General features: G+C 40.6%; 1 protein-coding gene across 1 annotated transcript; it reads right to left on the bottom strand.

Annotated features, from left to right (window-relative positions):
* Positions 1 to 1,000: 1,000 nt before the first annotated feature.
* Positions 1,001 to 1,498, bottom strand: LOC126696088 (uncharacterized). Its single transcript, XM_050392867.1, has one exon. It carries the CDS (start codon positions 1,496 to 1,498, stop codon positions 1,001 to 1,003), a length of 498 nt encoding a protein of 165 aa, XP_050248824.1.
* Between the last annotated feature and the right edge of the window lie 17,044 nt (positions 1,499 to 18,542).

Here is an 18,542-nt window from a genome sequence, read left to right as displayed (position 1 = left end):
CGCTCGCTCGCTCGCACACCTATTAAATCAGCTATGGTTTCGTAATTCGTAGCTCCTCCTGGCTCCCAATTACTACTTAACTTTTTACTGCAAATACAATGAGCCACCCACACTCCACATCCACAATCCTCAATAATAATGATAACATATAATGTCATAGCATTTTCTTTTTGTGTTATAATCAATCTGGTTTCAGTACGAGTACAGAGTGCTACTACACTACTGCCTTGTCCTTCGTCTTCACGCGTCATAGTCTCTGTGGGTCCATCCAAATACCAATATGTCGCTACCTGCTATGTATCATAGCATCATAAAACTTTTTACAAACGTGATTTTTTGTCACTATTTTAAACTGATAAATAAATAAATAAGTGCTTCATTGTCAGTCACATTCACGTACCAACACATTAACAGTAACAAGTTATGTCTGTACAAAATATCTTAAAAGGAAATGCTATATCTATATTTTTTTTACAAGTTTTATTACAAAATATTACGGACATGTGGTTAGTGTCATTTGATCACAAAATAAATAAATACTTCGATTATTATTTTGTAATTAGTGACACATCAATTTTATAAGATTTATATAATAAAATTAGTAAAATTATATATATATATATATATATGATGACTTTAATCATTGAGAACATGAAAGATTTAAGAAAAAAAGAATTTATATGCTTCTATAATTTTATTTTATGAATATTTTTATCATCAAATAAGAAAGTAAATATTTTAAAAAAATAATTCAAACTATACTAAATATAATAATATTATGCAACAATAGAAGTTTTAATATCTTTTTTTTTTTTTTTTTGGGTGAAATGGAAGATAATAATAAAAACTACAAAAAAGAAACACCAGGTTCATGAGGGCAAACCCTGTTACGATATAGCCCCACAAAATTAGAAAACAAAAGAGAGACAATAGAGGGAGCGGGAGGGGGTGGGAGGGTTACAAAATGATTACAAACGAGGGGAGCTAGCTCCTATCCTAGCTAAAGCATCGACGTAGCAGTTGGCATCCCATAGCAGTGAGACACCTTAGCCTGAGACATTCGCAGCAACAACTCCTTGCAATCATCAACAAGACCCGAGAGGTCCCCGTTAGAAGAAAAATTGCTTGAAACTAATGAAATTGCTGCTGATGCATCAAGCTCAACTTCTACAGCCTGTAAATGCATCTCCATGCAAATAGTTAGTCCCTCCCTTAGTTCCCATAGCTTAGTTGCAATGCTGGAGGAGACATTGATGGACTTGGCAAACCTCGTAATCCATTGGCCATCGCTACCCCTAATAAGGCCACCACAACCTGCAAGCCCATTAGCAGCAGTATAGGATCCATCAGTATTTAATTTGGCCCAGCCTGGGGCTAGCCTTATCCATTTCACCTCCTTAGTTATCATGGTCCCATCTTTCTTTGGATTAACCACACAATAAACAAACTCCCTGGTTTGATTCTCAACCCACAGGAAAAGACCTAGATTGGCTGCCATGTGCTTAAAAGTTTTACGATTACATTGGAGCCAGATGTTCCAAATACCAAACAAGAAAAGTAAGCCCTAGGGGTAGTCTTCAGTTTCTGTCTGAGTAGTGCAATTTGCATTAACACGAAATCCAGGTCTCCAAGTCTGCGGAGAAAGATTGCAGCAGCGGGGTAGGGCATAGGGCTGCGTTCCAAAAATCCTGGGTAGTGGGCTTAGGGCATGAAGAATGTCTTCATCACCCTCTGAACAAAATTCGCAACCTCCCAGTCCCTCAATACCTCTACGTGCCAGAACACTCTTAACTGGCAAACTATGATGCAAGCACTTCCACCAAAGGAAAATCTAGATTTTTGGGAGCGTGGCAAGTTTCCAAATCCGTTTCCCATGGAAGTCAGGGGTGTGAGGGTCCACTCCCGTGGCAAGCATGTAAGCATTCTTAGTGTCAAATTCCCCATTTGTGCTTGAAATCCAGCATTTATGATCCCCTCTAACTGCCACTCTTCTTAGCAGGGTGGCCAGGATAACTTGTTGAACTAGGTCGTTGAAGTCGAAGGATAGACTGCTAAAATCCCACCTCCCACTGCAAATAACATCCTCGATTGAAATATTATTCTCTCCCTTCTATAAGGAACCCTTTACCAGAGATTTGACAATGCCTATATTAAGCCATTTATCGTGCCAAAAACACAAGGTGTTGCTGCTTCCAATAACCTATTTTGACCCTTTCTCACAGATAGCAGCACCCCTTCTCACCGCGGTCCAAATTTTGGATTTCCCTCCTTTGCTGATGTCAAGCCTATGTTGATACTTCTTTTTTAATACCTCTGCCCATTTGACATCAACGACATTTTCCATCCTCCAGCACAATTTGGCTGCCATGGCTAAATTTCTCCCTTTGGCCTTATGAATGTCGAGACCCCCTTTTGATTTTGGCTTGGTGATTGTCTTCCAGTTAATCATATGCATCCTCTTAGCTTCCTCGGTAGAACCCTATAGGAAATTTCTATTAATCCTATCTACCCCATTTAGCACTCTGTTCGGCAACATACACCCTTGCATTACATAGGAAGGGATGGCTGCAATAACAGATTGGGATAAGACAACTCGGCCAGCCATTGAGAGAAGATTTGATTTCCAACCCTAGAGCTTGTTATGAACCCTATCAATAACAAAATTAAAATCTTGAGATGATGACTTGGGCAATTTTAAAGGAAAACCTAAGTACTTTCCAAGGTTAAGGGTGGAGTTCATGCCTAGGATCTCACACATCTCCTCCCGGAGGTTTGGATCAATATTGGGGGAAAAATAAACCTTAGACTTGTGAAGACTCACCTTCTGGTCTGATAGCTCACAAAAGGAGTCCAAGGTTCCCCTCACATTATAGTAGTTTTTCCTATCAGCTTTGGCAAACAAAACCAAGTCATCCACAAAAAACAGGTGAGAGAAAGAAGGGCCATTTCTAGAAGCTTTCATTGGGTCCCACAGATTAGCCTCACACTTCTCCCTGATTAACACTCCCAACATCTCCATACACATTATGAACAAATAGGGGGATAGTAGGTCACCTTGGCGGATCCCCCACGAAGGAAGAAAAGAGTCAAGCTTACCCCCATTTAGCAACACTGAGATGGAGGAAGAAGATATAAAACTCATAATTAGATTGACTAGCTTCGTGGGAAACTTGTAAAGATTCAGAATGTCCCTAATAAAGTGCCACTCTAGTCTATCATAAACTTTCTCCAAGTCAATTTTTAGGGCCATATAGCCCACTTTCCCTTTCTTGAGGCTCATGGTATGAATCAGCTCTTGGGCAATAATCATGTTATCAAGCCCCATTCTCCCGGGAATAAAGGCAGTTTAGAGAGGGGATATGAGACTAGGAAGCAAGGGCCTTAACCTTATCACGATGATTTTAGTGACGACCTTATAAATGGTATTACACAGACTAATGGGTTTGAAGGCACCAAGACAGACAACTCCTTGACACTTAGGTATAAGATTGATGGGAGTTTCTTTAAGGTGGGGAGGAATAGTACCAGTCTGGAAGATCTTACTGACTTCATGAAAGATGGCACTGCTCACTTTTGAAGTTTTAATATCAATTATTGTGATTTGGAGCTAGTGAAGCGCATTCATACAAATAAGAAAAATAAACATGCAAACAAGATAACAATTTTTAACGTGTTTCGATAGACTCCATGTCTACATTCGTTGGAAATGCCAACCAAAATTCATTGTCAATGATATAAATTACAATCACACTTAATCAAGCCTCACACAAATAAACAAAATCTGTCACAAACACAAATTCGCAATCCCAAAGCCCTAATGCACCTAAAACTTTCACACTAACAAAATAAACAAATTCTCAACACATAAACATGTGCATAAATCAGCCCCAAAAAATTTACCAAATTACTTTTCAAAGAAATCCACTCCATGTTCTTCTAAAAGCTTCTACTTTCGGCATGTGAGAGGGTCCTTGGGCAAAAAGACTTAACTCACAACTTGTTTGAGATGACCCGTTTTTAACCAGACCCAAATATAATTAGTAATCCCGATTAACCCAACCTGTTAGTCTAGTTAACCCCCGTTTCCACCTTGTTTATTATGTGATGTGGGTTTAAATATTCATCCTTCATTTATACAATTTTCAATGGAGAGTATCATACTACATGGTTTGGGGAAAATGTTATTTAATGAAATCTTAAGAAAGATTAGTGTAATATATTACCAAAAAACTCTTCTTCCAGATAAATATGTTAATCAATTATTGGTTTTTAAAAGACATAGATAGAGTTGGTAGATTGTCATGGCTTAGAAGTCCAGAAATTTAAAATTAAAAAATTAGAGTAGCGCCAATGCTATTATTTTATCCAAACCGATTCTTTTAAGAAAGAAAGAAACAGCCTACCACTGGATTCCAAAGAAGTGGCACTTGCAAATCAATCTCATACGACTTGAAAGGCTAAAAAAACTTTAAAAAAGAATGATTGATAAGGGTATGATCCATTTCATCAATCTGGACTGTCCACAAGTAAACTTACACATATGACATAAAGGCTCGTGGCTTGTGCGTAGCTTGGTCTTGTTATGGACAGAAATTGAAAGTGTGATGGGATCAAATAGTCAAAATGTCCAGCTACAAAATATATGGGGCACCTTCAAAAGCTCATGTTATACACTTTGACTTGAATATGATTGTGATAGCTTTTGGTCACTAGGAGGATATACTCCTATATATCCACATGGGGCCATTAGCCATTTTTAATACCAAAGATCCTACCTGTTGGGTTTGAATTCTGCATCTTGTTAACAAGCAACTCTGATTTGACTGCAGTAACAAAGCACTTTGCTGTTTTGAGGTTCCCGTTTTTCGTCCTCCTCCTTGGGAAGGCTTTTAAAGCTGTTTCCCACAATTTGGACTGTGAAAAATACCTTCTACTTTTAAAATTTTATTATTATTTATATTTTAAATAGCTTCTAAGATGTCTATTATTGTTGAGAAATACTTGCCACTTTGTTTGAAAGTCTCAAGATTGTCAAAAGAGTGTTGTAATTAAGTGATATTACTCTCCTCTATGAGTAGATCCATGGCTCATACTGTCATACATATCTCCCCTCCCATATTGTTGTAGCCATTGAATTAAATAAATAAAATAAAATAAAAAGGGAAAAGAAAACGATTGATATAATTTTCAATTGAAAAAGCTAAGAGGTATCTTTTGAGAGATTTTGGAATTTGGGCAATCCAAACATAGATTGTGTGAAATAAGGTCCTGCATGTTAATTTGGTAATTCTTGTACAGAGTAAATTAGATTACAGGATGAGCCTTTGAAGGCTATAACCTTTGATATTAGAGGCAGATTGTCTAGCTATAAAGGTGTCAAAATACCAATAAAGAACTCTCTGGTGATTATGCAAAATTCTCTGAGTGTATTTAGCATGGATGTGTGGTTTGTAGTTGCCTTTGGCCCAAAGAGATTCCTCTTCGGCCTTCTATGTGATAATGTGAAACTTTAAAATTTTGGGGTCTCTCTCTTTCACAATGACCTACAGCAATGCAGATGAACAATGAAACCGATGAAAATGACAATGCCACTTCATATTCGGGTCCCTATCAAACACCCAGAGTTGTGAGTGTCACAAAACTTCGTATCTGAATGATTTCCCAGAGTTGATACTATCACATCCACAAAGGTATTGTCCACATCAATCGTACATCTTGTATCTTTATGATTTTCAGACATCATGATGATCAATTATGCATCTATGCAAACCAATCACATTTTTTACTTTAATTTGTCAGATGTAACGGCTTTGCAAAAATCATGAGAACCATTCGACATATGTACTAGAAACAACAAAATGTGACCAGCACTAGCGACAAATCACCAATTGTCCTAACTCCAAACACCACGATTCGTTTAGATTCTTTACAAAAGAATATGAAGTTTATATATTTGAACCCTTCCCTTACAAGCATGAGTTATGAGGTGTTGAGCAGCCTCGTAAAGATGGAAACTGAGAAGCCATTAAGACAAATTATTTTTATTTTGTTGGTTTCTTCTTTTTCCCCAAGCAATGAGCTATGAAATGGGATAACCATTGTTTATTTCAATTTACAAAGACAACTTATCATTATTAGTTAGCAACAACCAAGATTACAAATAAAATTGTTGAGTCTTGTAATTCAATAGTATTAGTATTGCTTGTTCTCTTTTATGAGAAGAAGTATAGTACAAAATCTTAGGGCCTGTTTGGTATATGTATTTAAAAACTGACAATTATTGTTTAAAAACATGTGTGGAAATACATGTGGATGAAAAAGTTTGTGAAAATACGTATAATATTGTTTAAAAACTGAATATTGTTGTTTGAAAATACAAACTAAACACCTTGTTATTTTCTCAATTTTTTTATTATTAAAGGTTAGAACCCCATTGTTGTTATTGTTGTTGTTGTTGTTTTTTTTTTTTTTTTTTGGGTGAAAATTCACTTTTGGTTCCTACATTTTGAGTCGATTCTTGATTTGGTCCCCAAATTGATTTCGCTCCTGGATCAGTCCCTAATTTAAAAAAAAATCGTTTTTATTTTGGTCCCTACCGTTAAGCCAGTAACAGAAAAATCTGAGGTGGCAAACGGAATACACTGTGCGCACAGTAAATGTTGACATGGCTAATAAAATAATATTAAAAAAATTTATTTGTCATTTTTTAAATGCCACATTAGCACTTAAAATGCAACATCAATATTTAAATTAATAAAAAAATAAATTTGAAAAAAACCTTAAATCTAATTTAATTAAAATTATTTCTTAAAAAAACAAAAATCATTAGCTTTTTAATTCTTGATGGACGACCATAATCCCCTCAGGCAACATCCTTGTCCAAACAAGGGACCAATGGGCCGGGATGACCTCCACCCCGTCATCACCTCAACCCACTGGACGAGAAGGAAGGCTTGCCAGTCCACACATGAGAGGCATACGTTACTGAATTGCCATAAGTCTCTTTACCGTTGGAACACCAACGGTAATCTCATTAACATCTCAGGAAAGCGTTACAACCAGCCACATTCAAGCCTCCATCAAACACGCCCCCCCCCCCCCCCCCCCAACCAACAGTTAGGAAAAGGAAGCAAGTATATATACAGGCATCTGACACATATGAAGGTACAGAAAAACTCTTGTCTACAAGTGACATTATATTCTAATATAGTTCTAGCCATTCTAATTTGAGCGTCGGAGGCTCTGTGGTAGGTACCACACTGGTGACCCACATTTCTTCCTTTCACCATTACTTTTTCAGGATCAGGTTGGTACAGGACAACGCAATTCTGGAGGGGCATTTTGACTGACGATCTTAAGCATCATCAGTTTGGCACCGTCTATGGGAAACGCAATTGAAAACTCTCTTTAGCACATAATACAAGAGCACTGTTCCATTCAACTTGCAAGTCCGGATGGAGTCCAATGTTAACCAAGATCCTGCTGCATTGGTTTTACAAATTCAGTCACTCACAGCCACTGTGGAAAAGCTTACCAGGTAGAATTAAGAGCTGATGTAGCGGCTGCAACAGGAAGGTAATCGCCCTGAGATCAACAGGGATGATGAGGGGGATAGTCATAGGAGGCGACCCAGCACCCTAAAAAACGCGAGCTCAGATCTTCTCAGGGAGATGAGAAAGGAGATGGATGAACTGAGAAACGCCATCAAGGGAAAAACAGATCAAAGTCTAGACAGAATGGTCAGAAAGACGGACTCACCCTTCACTTTAGCTATCCAGGAATGCCCGGTGCCTTCCAAGTTTCATCTGCCTCAGCTCGAGCCCTTTGACGGATTAAAGGATCCACTGGATCACCTCAACACCTTCAAAACAACTTTGGGTCTCCAGTAGCCCCCTGATGAGATCTTGTGCCGTTCATTTCCTACCACCCTCAAGGGGGTAGCTCGGGAATGGTTCACCAAACAACCAACGTCCTCTATTGACAACTTCGAGCAGCTAGGCAACGCCTTCATTTGTTACTTTGTTGGCGAGTAGCGCCCCAAAAGGCAGGACGACCATTTGCTCACCATCAAGCAAGGAGAGAAGGAAACCTTGAGGTCCTATGTGACACGTTTCACCCGAGGAACTTTGGAGGTGGACAAAGCAGATGACAAAGTACAACTAATAGCCTTCAAGGCTGGGTTGAAGTCTAGGGACTTCATGGTTTCCTTGGCAAAAAACCCCCCCTAAGATGATGGCAGAGGCGCTTTTGAAGGCATAGAAGTACATGAATGCTGAGGACGCCTTAGCAGCCATAGATGGGATAGAGAAACCTAAGGAAAAGAAGAAAGAAAAAGAAGACAACCGAAGAGAACAAAAAAGGGATTGAGCGGACAGACAGAATGTTGAAGGAAATAGATGCAGGGATGACAAAAACCCTCGTCCAATTAAGTTCACACTTCTAGTGATGCCCGTTGACCAAATTTTGACGAAGATTAAAGACGAACAATACCTTAAGTGGCCCAGGCCATTACACTCGTCACCTAGTGTGCGCGATAAGAGGAAATATTGCCGTTTTCACAAAGATCATGGGCATTACACAGAGGATTGTCAAGACCTGAAAGAGCAAATAGAAGAACTCATACGGAAAGGGAAACTACAGAAGTACGTGAAAAGGGGAGATTCCAGCAGGTACAGGGATAGTAAAAAGGATCAACATGAAGGTTCCAAGAGAGACGAGGATCACCTACCGCCTCGTCCACAGAGTGCAGTAGGGGAAATAAAGACCATAATGGGAGGACCATCTACGGGAGGGTCGTTCAAATCCCTTAAGAAATCATACCTAAAGTAGGTGAACAGTGTTCATAGCTTGCCTCATCCGAAGCAGAGACAGACGAACCAAGACATGTATTTCTAAGAAGAAGATGCCCGAGGAATAAAACAACCTCATGATGATTCGTTGGTCGTTACGATCATGGTTGAGGGATTTAACACCAGAAAGGTTCTAGTAGACAACGGGAGCACAGCAGACATTATCTAACTTTCTGCCTTCCAGCAGTTAAAAGTAGACCTAAAGAGACTTCGTCCTTTCGAATCTCCCCTCATCAGTTTCAGTGGAGACAAGGTGTACCCCAAGGGAATAGTAACGTTGACGATCACGACTGGCTCATATTCCCCCCAGGTAACCAACAAGCATAACTTTTTGGTAGTAGACTCACCTTCGTCTTACAATGTCATTATAGGAGGACCTACTCTCAATCGCTGGAAAGCTGCCATGTCCACGTACTGCTTGAAGGTGAAGTTTCCAACAGAATAAGGGGTTGAGAGATAAAAGGAGACCAAGTACTGGCAAGGGAGTGTTACCAGGCAATCCTGGCCTTAAAGGAGAACCACACGTGGATAATTGAAGATAAGATGCCGAAAATCGTCGAAAAGCTAGAAACGATAGAGTTGGCTGAAGGAGATCCCACGAAGACGACCCAAGTTGGGACGAGTCTAAACCCTTAGATGAAGGAAGAGATTATTAGCTTCCTTAAGGATAACCTGGACGTATTTGCATGGAGCCACAAGGACATGCCAGGTATCCCAACAAACATCATTGAACACCGCCTGAATGTAGACCTTGAGAAGAAGCCCGTCCAGCAGAGAAGAAGAGTTTTTTCCCCAGAACGAAACAAAGCAGTCATGGATGAAGTGAATAAGTTGCTCGCTGCTAATTTTATTAGGGAAGTCTTTTATCCAGAGTGGCTGGCCAACGTCGTCATGGTCAAAAAGGCAAACGGGAAGTGAAGAATGTGTGTTGACTTCACGGATCTAAATAATGCTTGCCCGAAGGACAGCTTTCTTCTACCCATAATTGACCAGCTGGTGAATTCAACAGTCGGACACAAACTCCTGACTTTCATGGACGCATTTTTCGGGTACAACCAGATACAAATGGCCGAGGAAGATCAGGAAAAAACAGCCTTGATCACCAGCCAGGGTCTCTACTGCTACAGGGTCATGCCCTTTGGGCTGAAGAATGCGGGGGCCACATACCAAAGATTGGTAAACTAGATGTTCAGCAAACAGATTGGGAGGAACGTGGAAATATATGTCGATGACATGCTCGTTAAGAGCAAGGAAGAAGAGGACCATTTGGATGATCTCAAAGAAACGTTCAACACACTTAGACAGTACAGCATGAAGTTAAACCCATCCAAATGCGCTTTTGGAGTCTCCTCCGAAAAATTCCTCGTGTTCATGGTATTGCAACGGGGAATAGAAGCAAATCCTGAGAAAATCAGGGCTATCCTCAAAATGTCCTCTCCAAAGACATTCAAAGAAGTGTAATCTCTCACAGGAAGAGTGGCAGCTCTCAACAGGTTTGTCTCAAAGGCAACAAACAGATGTCTTCCTTTCTTCAAGACCCTGAAGCGAGCATTTTCCTGGACGGAGGAATGCGAGACAACATTTCAGGAGTTAATACACTACTTGAGCAACCCCCCACTCTTAAGTCCGTCCAAGGAAGGTGAGGATTTATTTCTCTATTTAGCAGTATCAGTAACTGTAGTCAGCGCAGCCTTAATCAGGGAAGAGAACAAGATACAACTTCTGGTGTACTATATCAGCCACGCCTTCCAGGGAGTTGAAGCCTGATACCCATAGATAGAGAAGATCACTTTCGCCCTAATAGTGGCCTCGAGAAAACTTCGTCCGTACTTCCAGGCTAACCCGATCATAGTGATGACAGACCAGCCCATCAAGAAAGCAATGAATAAACCCGAGGCCGCTGGACGGATGGTACAATGGGCTATTGAGCTCAGTCAGTTTAATATAGAACATCACCCCCGGACAGCCATAAAAGCTCAGGCATTGGCAGGCTTCATAGCAGAATTCACTACCCCCAAGCATGAAGAAAACCAGGGAGAACTTTGGACTATCCATATAGATGGATCGTCCACCCAGAAGAGAGGGGGAGTCGGAGTCGTCATCACCTCTCTTGAAGAAGATGTTTTGAAGTACGGGGTCCAGCTCAAATTCTCTGTAACCAATAATAGCTAAAGCACTTGGAGCTAAAAACATTTTGCTATAGAGCGATTCACAGCTTGTCATAGGGCAGGTGAGGGGAGATTTTGAAGCTAAGGAAACAAGAATGCAGAAATACCTCAAGTTGACAAACCAACTGGTTTGCAATTTTGATCGTGCATAGTTTGTTCAGATCCCACGTGATCAAAATGCTTAAGCTGACGAAGTGGCACGAAATGCATCAGCAAATGGTCAGGCAAAGGAAAACAATTGGAGGTTGGAAGAACAAAACTCTCCTAGCATCGAAGAATTTCAAACCTTCCCCGTACATACTCGCTCTAGATGGACGAGTCCCATTTTGTCTTACCTTAAAGATGGACGATTACCACTGAACCCTGAGGAAGCCAAGAAGATCAAGAAACAAGCTGCTCGATTCACGGTGCTTAATGACGAGCTTTACAAAAGAGGCTTCTCCCAGCCTTACTTGAGGTGCGTAGAAGAGGAATAAGCCAACATGTTCTAGAAGAAGTGCCTGAGGGAGTTTGCGGTGACCACATAGGGGCAAAGTCCCTTGTCCAGAAGATCATGAGGGCAGGTTATTTTTGGCCTACAATGCAACAAGACGCAGCGAATTTCGTCAAAAGATGTGACAGTTGCCAAAGATATGGGAATGTCCAACGAGTCCCAGGAGAAAAAAAGATGACCATCTCCTCAACCTGGCCATTTGCACAGTGGGGGATCGACATTATGGGCCCATTACCACAGGGAAAGAGGCAGATGAGGTTCCTACTTGTCGCAATTGACTACTTTACGAAATGGATCGAAGTAGAAGTACTAGCAATGATCATAGAAGCTAAGGTACAAAATTTTGTATGGAAAAATATTGTGTGCAGGTTTGAGATACCCAGGATGATCATCTCAAACAATGGCCGCCAGTCCGACAGTCACAGGTTCAAGTCGTTTTGCTCGAGCCTGGGCATCAAGAACAAGTATTCGTCCCCTGGACATCTTCAGGCCAATGGACAGACATAAGTAATGAACCGAACGCTGCTAAAAATCATCAAGGCTCGGTTAGTGGGGGCAAAGGGAGCATGGCCAGAGGAGCTACTAAGCATTTTGTGGGCCAACAGGACTATAGCACGAACACCCACAGGAGAAACACTCTTCAACTTAACCTACGGAACACAAGCAGTCATCCCAGTCGAAGTAGGAATTACTAGCCTTAGGAGGGAGTTCTTTGACGAACAAAGCAACGATGACCAATTAAAGCTGAGCCTGGACTATTTGGATGAAGTTAGGGATCGAGCCTCCCAAAGAATGACTAAGTACCAGTAGAAGATGGCTGAGTACTACAATCAGAGGGTAAAGCTGAAAAGATTCAACATTGGAGACCTCGTCCTTCGAAAAGTGACTCCGGCAACAAAGGACCCAGCACAAGGCAAGCTAGGACCATCCTGGGAAGGACCCTACAAGGTTATCCACTATTCTCGCCAAGGAAGTTACCATCTGGAGTATCTAGACGGAAAAAAACTACCTCGTCCATGGAATGTCGAGCACCTAAAGAGGTATTATGAATAAGAATCATAGCATAATTGTAAGCAGTCAGCAATGCCTTAGACTTTCTTCTGTTTTACAAAGCAAATAAACATATTATTCAGTAGTTATTGTGTTTTGATTATCTTATATACTGAATCATCGTCCAAACTAAAGGCGATAAGATTCCTTAAATAGATGTACATCTTCCAAATCAAAGACGATAAGATTCCTTAAATGGATGTATATCGTCCGAATGAAAGACGATAAGATTCCTTAAATGGATGTATATCGTCCAAATCAAAGACGATAAGATTTCTTAAATGGATGTACATCGTCCAAATTAAAGACGATAAGATTCCTTAAATGGATGTACATCGTCCAAACCAAAGATGATAAGATTCCTTGAGTGGATGTATATCGTCCAAACCGAAAACAATAAAATTCCTTGAATGGATGCATAAAGACCAAAATAAAGACGAGGAAGTTCCCTAAATAGATGCATATCGTCTAATAGGGAGCAATGAAAACCTCGCAAACAAAATCTGTTATTTAGCCCAGATTTCAGCAAGTCCTCGACGGACGCCAAAATGGGTAGTAGACGAACATCTACTCTTCATAAATATTTTCCAAGTCCCCAATGGATGACAAAAAGATTAAACTAACCTAATAGGGTTAGTAGACAGATATAAGGAACCCTCTAACAAATATTCCACTAGGTTCGCAACAGATCCAAGAAGTAAGAGCACTCACAAGCAAACGGGAAAACAAGGTAAATATGCATATGTATACATAAGAAATTCTAAGTCATTTAAGAAATACAAGGCACCAAAAGATTGTTCGTCCAAAAGGTCCAAAATTGTCAGGGCATTCAAAAAAAAAAAAAAAAAAAAAAAAACTAAGAGGCAGGAGCACCATCAACAAGGTCTTGAGGATCAACACCAGCAGCAGGGGTAGCCTGGGATGCTTGGGCAGCCTCATCCGCTTCAATTTCCTTATCAACAGCCTTGAAGTCCAAATCTTCCAAGTCTACCCCTGGACCATGCTTCACTAGGTACCTCCTGAGTAGCTCGAACCCCTTGAAATACCAGCCAAATAATATGGCATTATATTCGTCGGTCGTCTGAAAAGTACAAACGGCCTTGGCCACGGAATTCTTCATTTTTTGCCCAGCCGCGGCCAAAAGCTCGTCCTTCTGCTTCACCTACAGCTTCACAGCATCCAGTTCTTCAGTCAAAACCTTTATTTTTTCCTTGGATGAGTTAATTTCGTCCATTGCCACGATCAAGTCTTTCCTCAAACCTAAGGCCTCAGCCTCCAATGCCTCTACTTTCGAGGTAGCCATAATGGCCTTCTCCTTACTTGCCAAGTACTGAGAAGATATATGCATTGCCTCCCCCAACACCTAGCATTTAAGAACATAGTGTTAATGATTGATATTCCTAAACACTAATAAGGGAGAATAGAAGATGAAGGAAATTTACCTGGACGAGTTTGTAAACATGGTGGGTCACCATCTCGTGAGAAGGAACTCCAGAGATCTCCTTCAATTCATCTAGAGTAAAAATCTAGTTCGCCCGAGCCTGGGCCGTCTCAGAGTTAGCCCAAACACTAGCACCTATCTTCTCCTTGCCCTTCGTCTTGTGCTTTTTGTGACGAGGGCTGACTTCCTCAATAGACAAGGTCGGGGAGGCTACCTGACTCTCGTCCATGGTCGGAGTGGACGAGCCTTTCTCTACAGTCTCTTTTTCTTTCTCTTTCTCTTTATCAGTCAGCCTTAACCTACGTTGGCCAATACTAGAGAGGGGTTCATTCTTCTTTGCCTTAACACGGGCATAAAACTCTTGATTAAACTTGGTCGTCATTTCTGCAAAGAAGAAGAGTGGAGTTAACGAAGAAAAGGGGAGTAAAAAGAGAAGTATGAAATAGACGATCTAACTATTGACATAAAGAAATTTACTTTTTTCTTCGCGGTGGATGGCACGAAAGATGTATTGAGAAGGTTCTGGCCCCAAATAGTGATGAGCTAAGGTCCTTGGATCTACTAAATCATCAAAATTGTCAATCGTGCTCGCGTACTCAATGGCCGCACGAACATGGTCAGCAAACTTGCTTTCTAACTCTAGACGATCTTTGGCTAATAAAAAAAAAGGGGGTCAATAATGGAAGGACGAAGGCAGATCGGCGATAAGCCTAGACCTTCTATCCTAAGGCACAAGCTCGTAATAACCGAACCCCTTGGACTCTTTAAGATAGTAAAGGTGGACGAGCTCATTCAGTGTGATCATGTCCCCGTCAGCAATGACCGTCCAGATCACCATACAACTTATGACGATCCTTCATGAATTTGGCATAAGTTGCCCTAGGGTTATGTTCAGGTGATGAAGGAGTTCCATTATGAATGGATGGACAGGAAACCTATGGCCACACAGGAAAGCAACCTTATAAAAGCAAACTTCCTCGTGGGCAAAAAACACAGGACTTTTCACCTTTCTTAGGGAGACGGGCTTTGGTTCCCTCAGGGAACTGAAATCTATCCCTAAATCTGAAGAAAGTATCCTCGTTTAGAGAACACTCCTCCTGGAGAGCATGGAAAGGCCGTGGAGAGGTCGGGACGGACGGACGGGAAGATGATGACCTAGAGATGGCGGTATCTGTCTCAATCTCACCCAAACCAGCGCTGGACGAAAGTATCATCCCTAAATTACCAGATCTACCCTCGGAATTCATTCTTTCCCCCCTCAACACCTCTCGAACCGACTCAAACCAACTGAGGGATTCACTCAACAATGGGTACAACTAGCCCAGCGCTAGACTCAAACCACTATCACCTAAGGCAAAATCCCTAACTGATGGGCAAAGACCACTAGAACCACCTATAAATACACCTAAGCGAGCAAAGAAGAAGGTAACAGAAGGAGAAGTACACCTAATACCAAAATGATCCATCAAACAGAAACGAAGAAAGCAAAATTTCAGAAAAGGAAAGCTAAAAAAGGAAAGAAAATAAAGTAAAGTGGGGTACCTGAAAAAGAGAGCAAAACTAAAAGGGAAAGGAGATAAGTGCAGAAGTCGGAGCAGTAAAACCCAATGAAGCTAAAAATTCAGAGAGACACAAGGTGACTGGAATTTTGCAAAAATAAAGGCAGAAAGAAAACATTAGAGGTTTAAAAAGGAAGCGCCTCAAAAAGCGTGGGAAACTGAAAAGTTTTCATCGGAACCAAGGACCCCCCAGCCAATCTTGAGAAGACACATGGCCACAACACACACCATGCTGCCATAAGGTAATAACTGCAGAGTGGGAAACCCAAAAAAAAAAAAAAAAAAAAAATATATATATATATATATATATAATGATAATAAGAAGGGGAGGAGAAAGAAGCTCACCTCATTCCACGGCCGTCTCTGAATTGAACGACCCCGAAATAAGGGGAGCAGCTGATGGACGACCATAATCCCCTCATGCAACATCCTTGTCCAAACAAGGGACCAATGGGCCGGGATGACCTCCACCCCATCATCACCTCAACCCGGTGGACGAGAACGAAGGCTTACCCGTCCACACATGAGAGGCATACGTTACTAGATTGCCATAAATCTCTTTACCATTGGAACACCAACGGTAATCTCATTAACGTCTCAGGAAAGCGTTACAACCAGCCACATTCAAGCTTCCATCAAACACGCCCCCCCCCGCCCCCTCCCCCTCCCCCTCCCCCAAATGGCTTGGAAAAGGAAGCAAGTATATATACAGGCTTCTCACACCTAAGAAGGTACAGAAAAACTCTAGTCTACAAGTGACATTATATTCTAATATAGTTCTAGACATTCTAATTTGAGCGTCGGAGGCTCTGTGGCAGGCACCACACCGGTGATCCACATTTCTTCCTTTCACCATTACTTTTTCAGGATCAGGTTGGTACAGGGCGATGCCATTCTTGATGGGCATTCTGACTGACGATCTCAAGCATCATCAATTCTTATTCTTATTCTTTTTTTTTTTTTTTCTATAACATGTCAGTCATCAAATTTTTTTCAAAACTCTAACCAACTTTATCTATCTCTAATTCTCTCCCTCTCCCTTTCTATCTTCAGCCTCCATGGACGGAATCTCCCTCTGATCTCAAAATTCTCTCCACTGTAGCTCCATGGCCGAAGCTCACAAGGTCGGCCTTCTTCTCCACTGCGCATCGCCGATCTGACCTAAGCTTTCTCTAGTCTAAAAATATCATCTATGCCCAAGACCTTTCACTCGATCTCAACCAATGGCGAGCAAATTAGGGGCTGATCTTCAAGGTTTTGATTATGGAGACCATGGGGTCTTGATGCGGAGAAAATAATGGGAACAATTTGGAGTCTTGCTGGTGGGTGTTGTGAAAATTGGATCGATGGTTGGTGGCTATGGTGTTGTGAACTCCAAGCGGTGGTGGTTGTGGATTGGTTTGGTTTCATTGGTTGTGGTGGGTTTGTTGTTGCTGTGGGTCGATTGGTTTGTTTGTTTGTTTTTGGTCTTCCTTTGGTCGGTTGGGTCAGTTGTTGATTTTGGCTTGGGTTCATGATAGTGGGTTTTCTCTAAGATTGGTGGCTGTGGCATTCTGAACCCCAGGCAGTGGTGGTTGTTGATTGGTTTGGATTCGTTGGTTGTGGTGGGTTTGATGATTTTTCTGGGTTGGTTTTTTAATGTGGGTTTGATGATTTTTTCATGTTGGAGGTTTCAATGGAGGATAGGGATTTTGTATGAATTTTTGCATGTTTATTTGATAAGAAAATACAAGAAAAGAAAAGAAAATCTTAGATTATTTTAATTTTATGGGCAACCCAAAGAACATGAAGAACATGTTACCCATTGTTCTTCCGAAAATAATGAAAAGAAAAAAAATTCAACATTTTTTTTAATATTATTAAATTGTTTATTTTAATTTTCTGACTTGGCTTTTTTTTATTAATTTAAATGCTGATGTGGCATTTAAAAAATGACAAATAAAATTTTTTAATATTATTTTATTAGTCACGTCAACATTTACTGTACACACAGTGTATTCCGTTTGCCATCTCAGATTTTTCTGATACTGGCTTAATGGTAGGGACCAAAATAAAAATGATTTTCTGGAATTAGAGACTAACCTAGGAGTGAAATCAATTTAGGGACCAAATCGAGAATCGGCCCAAAATATAGGGATCAAAAGTGCATTTTCGCCATTTTTTTTTTTTAAAAATCATAACAAGAATCACTTAATTAATGCTTGTAACATGGATCAAGGAAGCAAGTATCAAGGACATTTTCATGAGTCCAAATCTTCTGTATCACTTTTTCTGTTCTACTCTATATTTCACAAATAAAAAACTTGACATATGTCCATTTAATTAAATTCTAAGGCCTTGTTTGGATTTTGCAAAACTGAGTTTTGTTAACTCATAACCCAAAATCTGTGGGGCCCACATATATAAACATTGTTTGGATGATTTTGGGTCAGTTAACTTAGTTAATAAAACTGAGTTTTTTGAGATATGGGTTACCAATTTCAGAAACAGCCCAAGCATGTTTTCAAGTTTAGGGTCTGTTAACTCAGTGGAAAATTCCGTAATTTTTCAGCACATGTTGCGTCCCACAGTAGTGTGTAGTTCCATCACTGCAGGTTGAGAAGCTCCAACGGATATTTTCTCATAACTTTCCCAACTACCCATGTTAGCTTGCACTTCATCTCACTTTCCCTTTTTCTTCTCCCAAACCCATAGCACACTTCAACCACTAAAATAAGCTCCAGAAAACGCCAATCAGCACAAGGCTGAGCTCCAACAGGTCAGCTCCGTTCACCGAAGCAGCTTTCTGGTAAGACCTAAATTCAGCCCCTCCATTTGTTCACATGCCCGAAGTTGCTGGGTTTTATTTTGATATTTTTTGTTTTTTTCCATGTTTCTCCATTTCCATTTTCCTCTATTTTTTGTGTTGTGTTTACTGAGACCTTGGCTCACTTGGCTGTAAATGCATGTTTATTTATGCCTCTTTTTTTACTCTCTACTTGC

The sequence above is a fragment of the Quercus robur genome, chromosome 8 (assembly GCF_932294415.1).
Source record: "Quercus robur chromosome 8, dhQueRobu3.1, whole genome shotgun sequence".
In the NCBI taxonomy this organism is placed as follows: Eukaryota; Viridiplantae; Streptophyta; class Magnoliopsida; order Fagales; family Fagaceae; genus Quercus; species Quercus robur.
The sequence above is the reverse complement of the archived record's forward strand: the minus strand, read 5'-3'. Positions and strand labels throughout refer to the sequence as shown.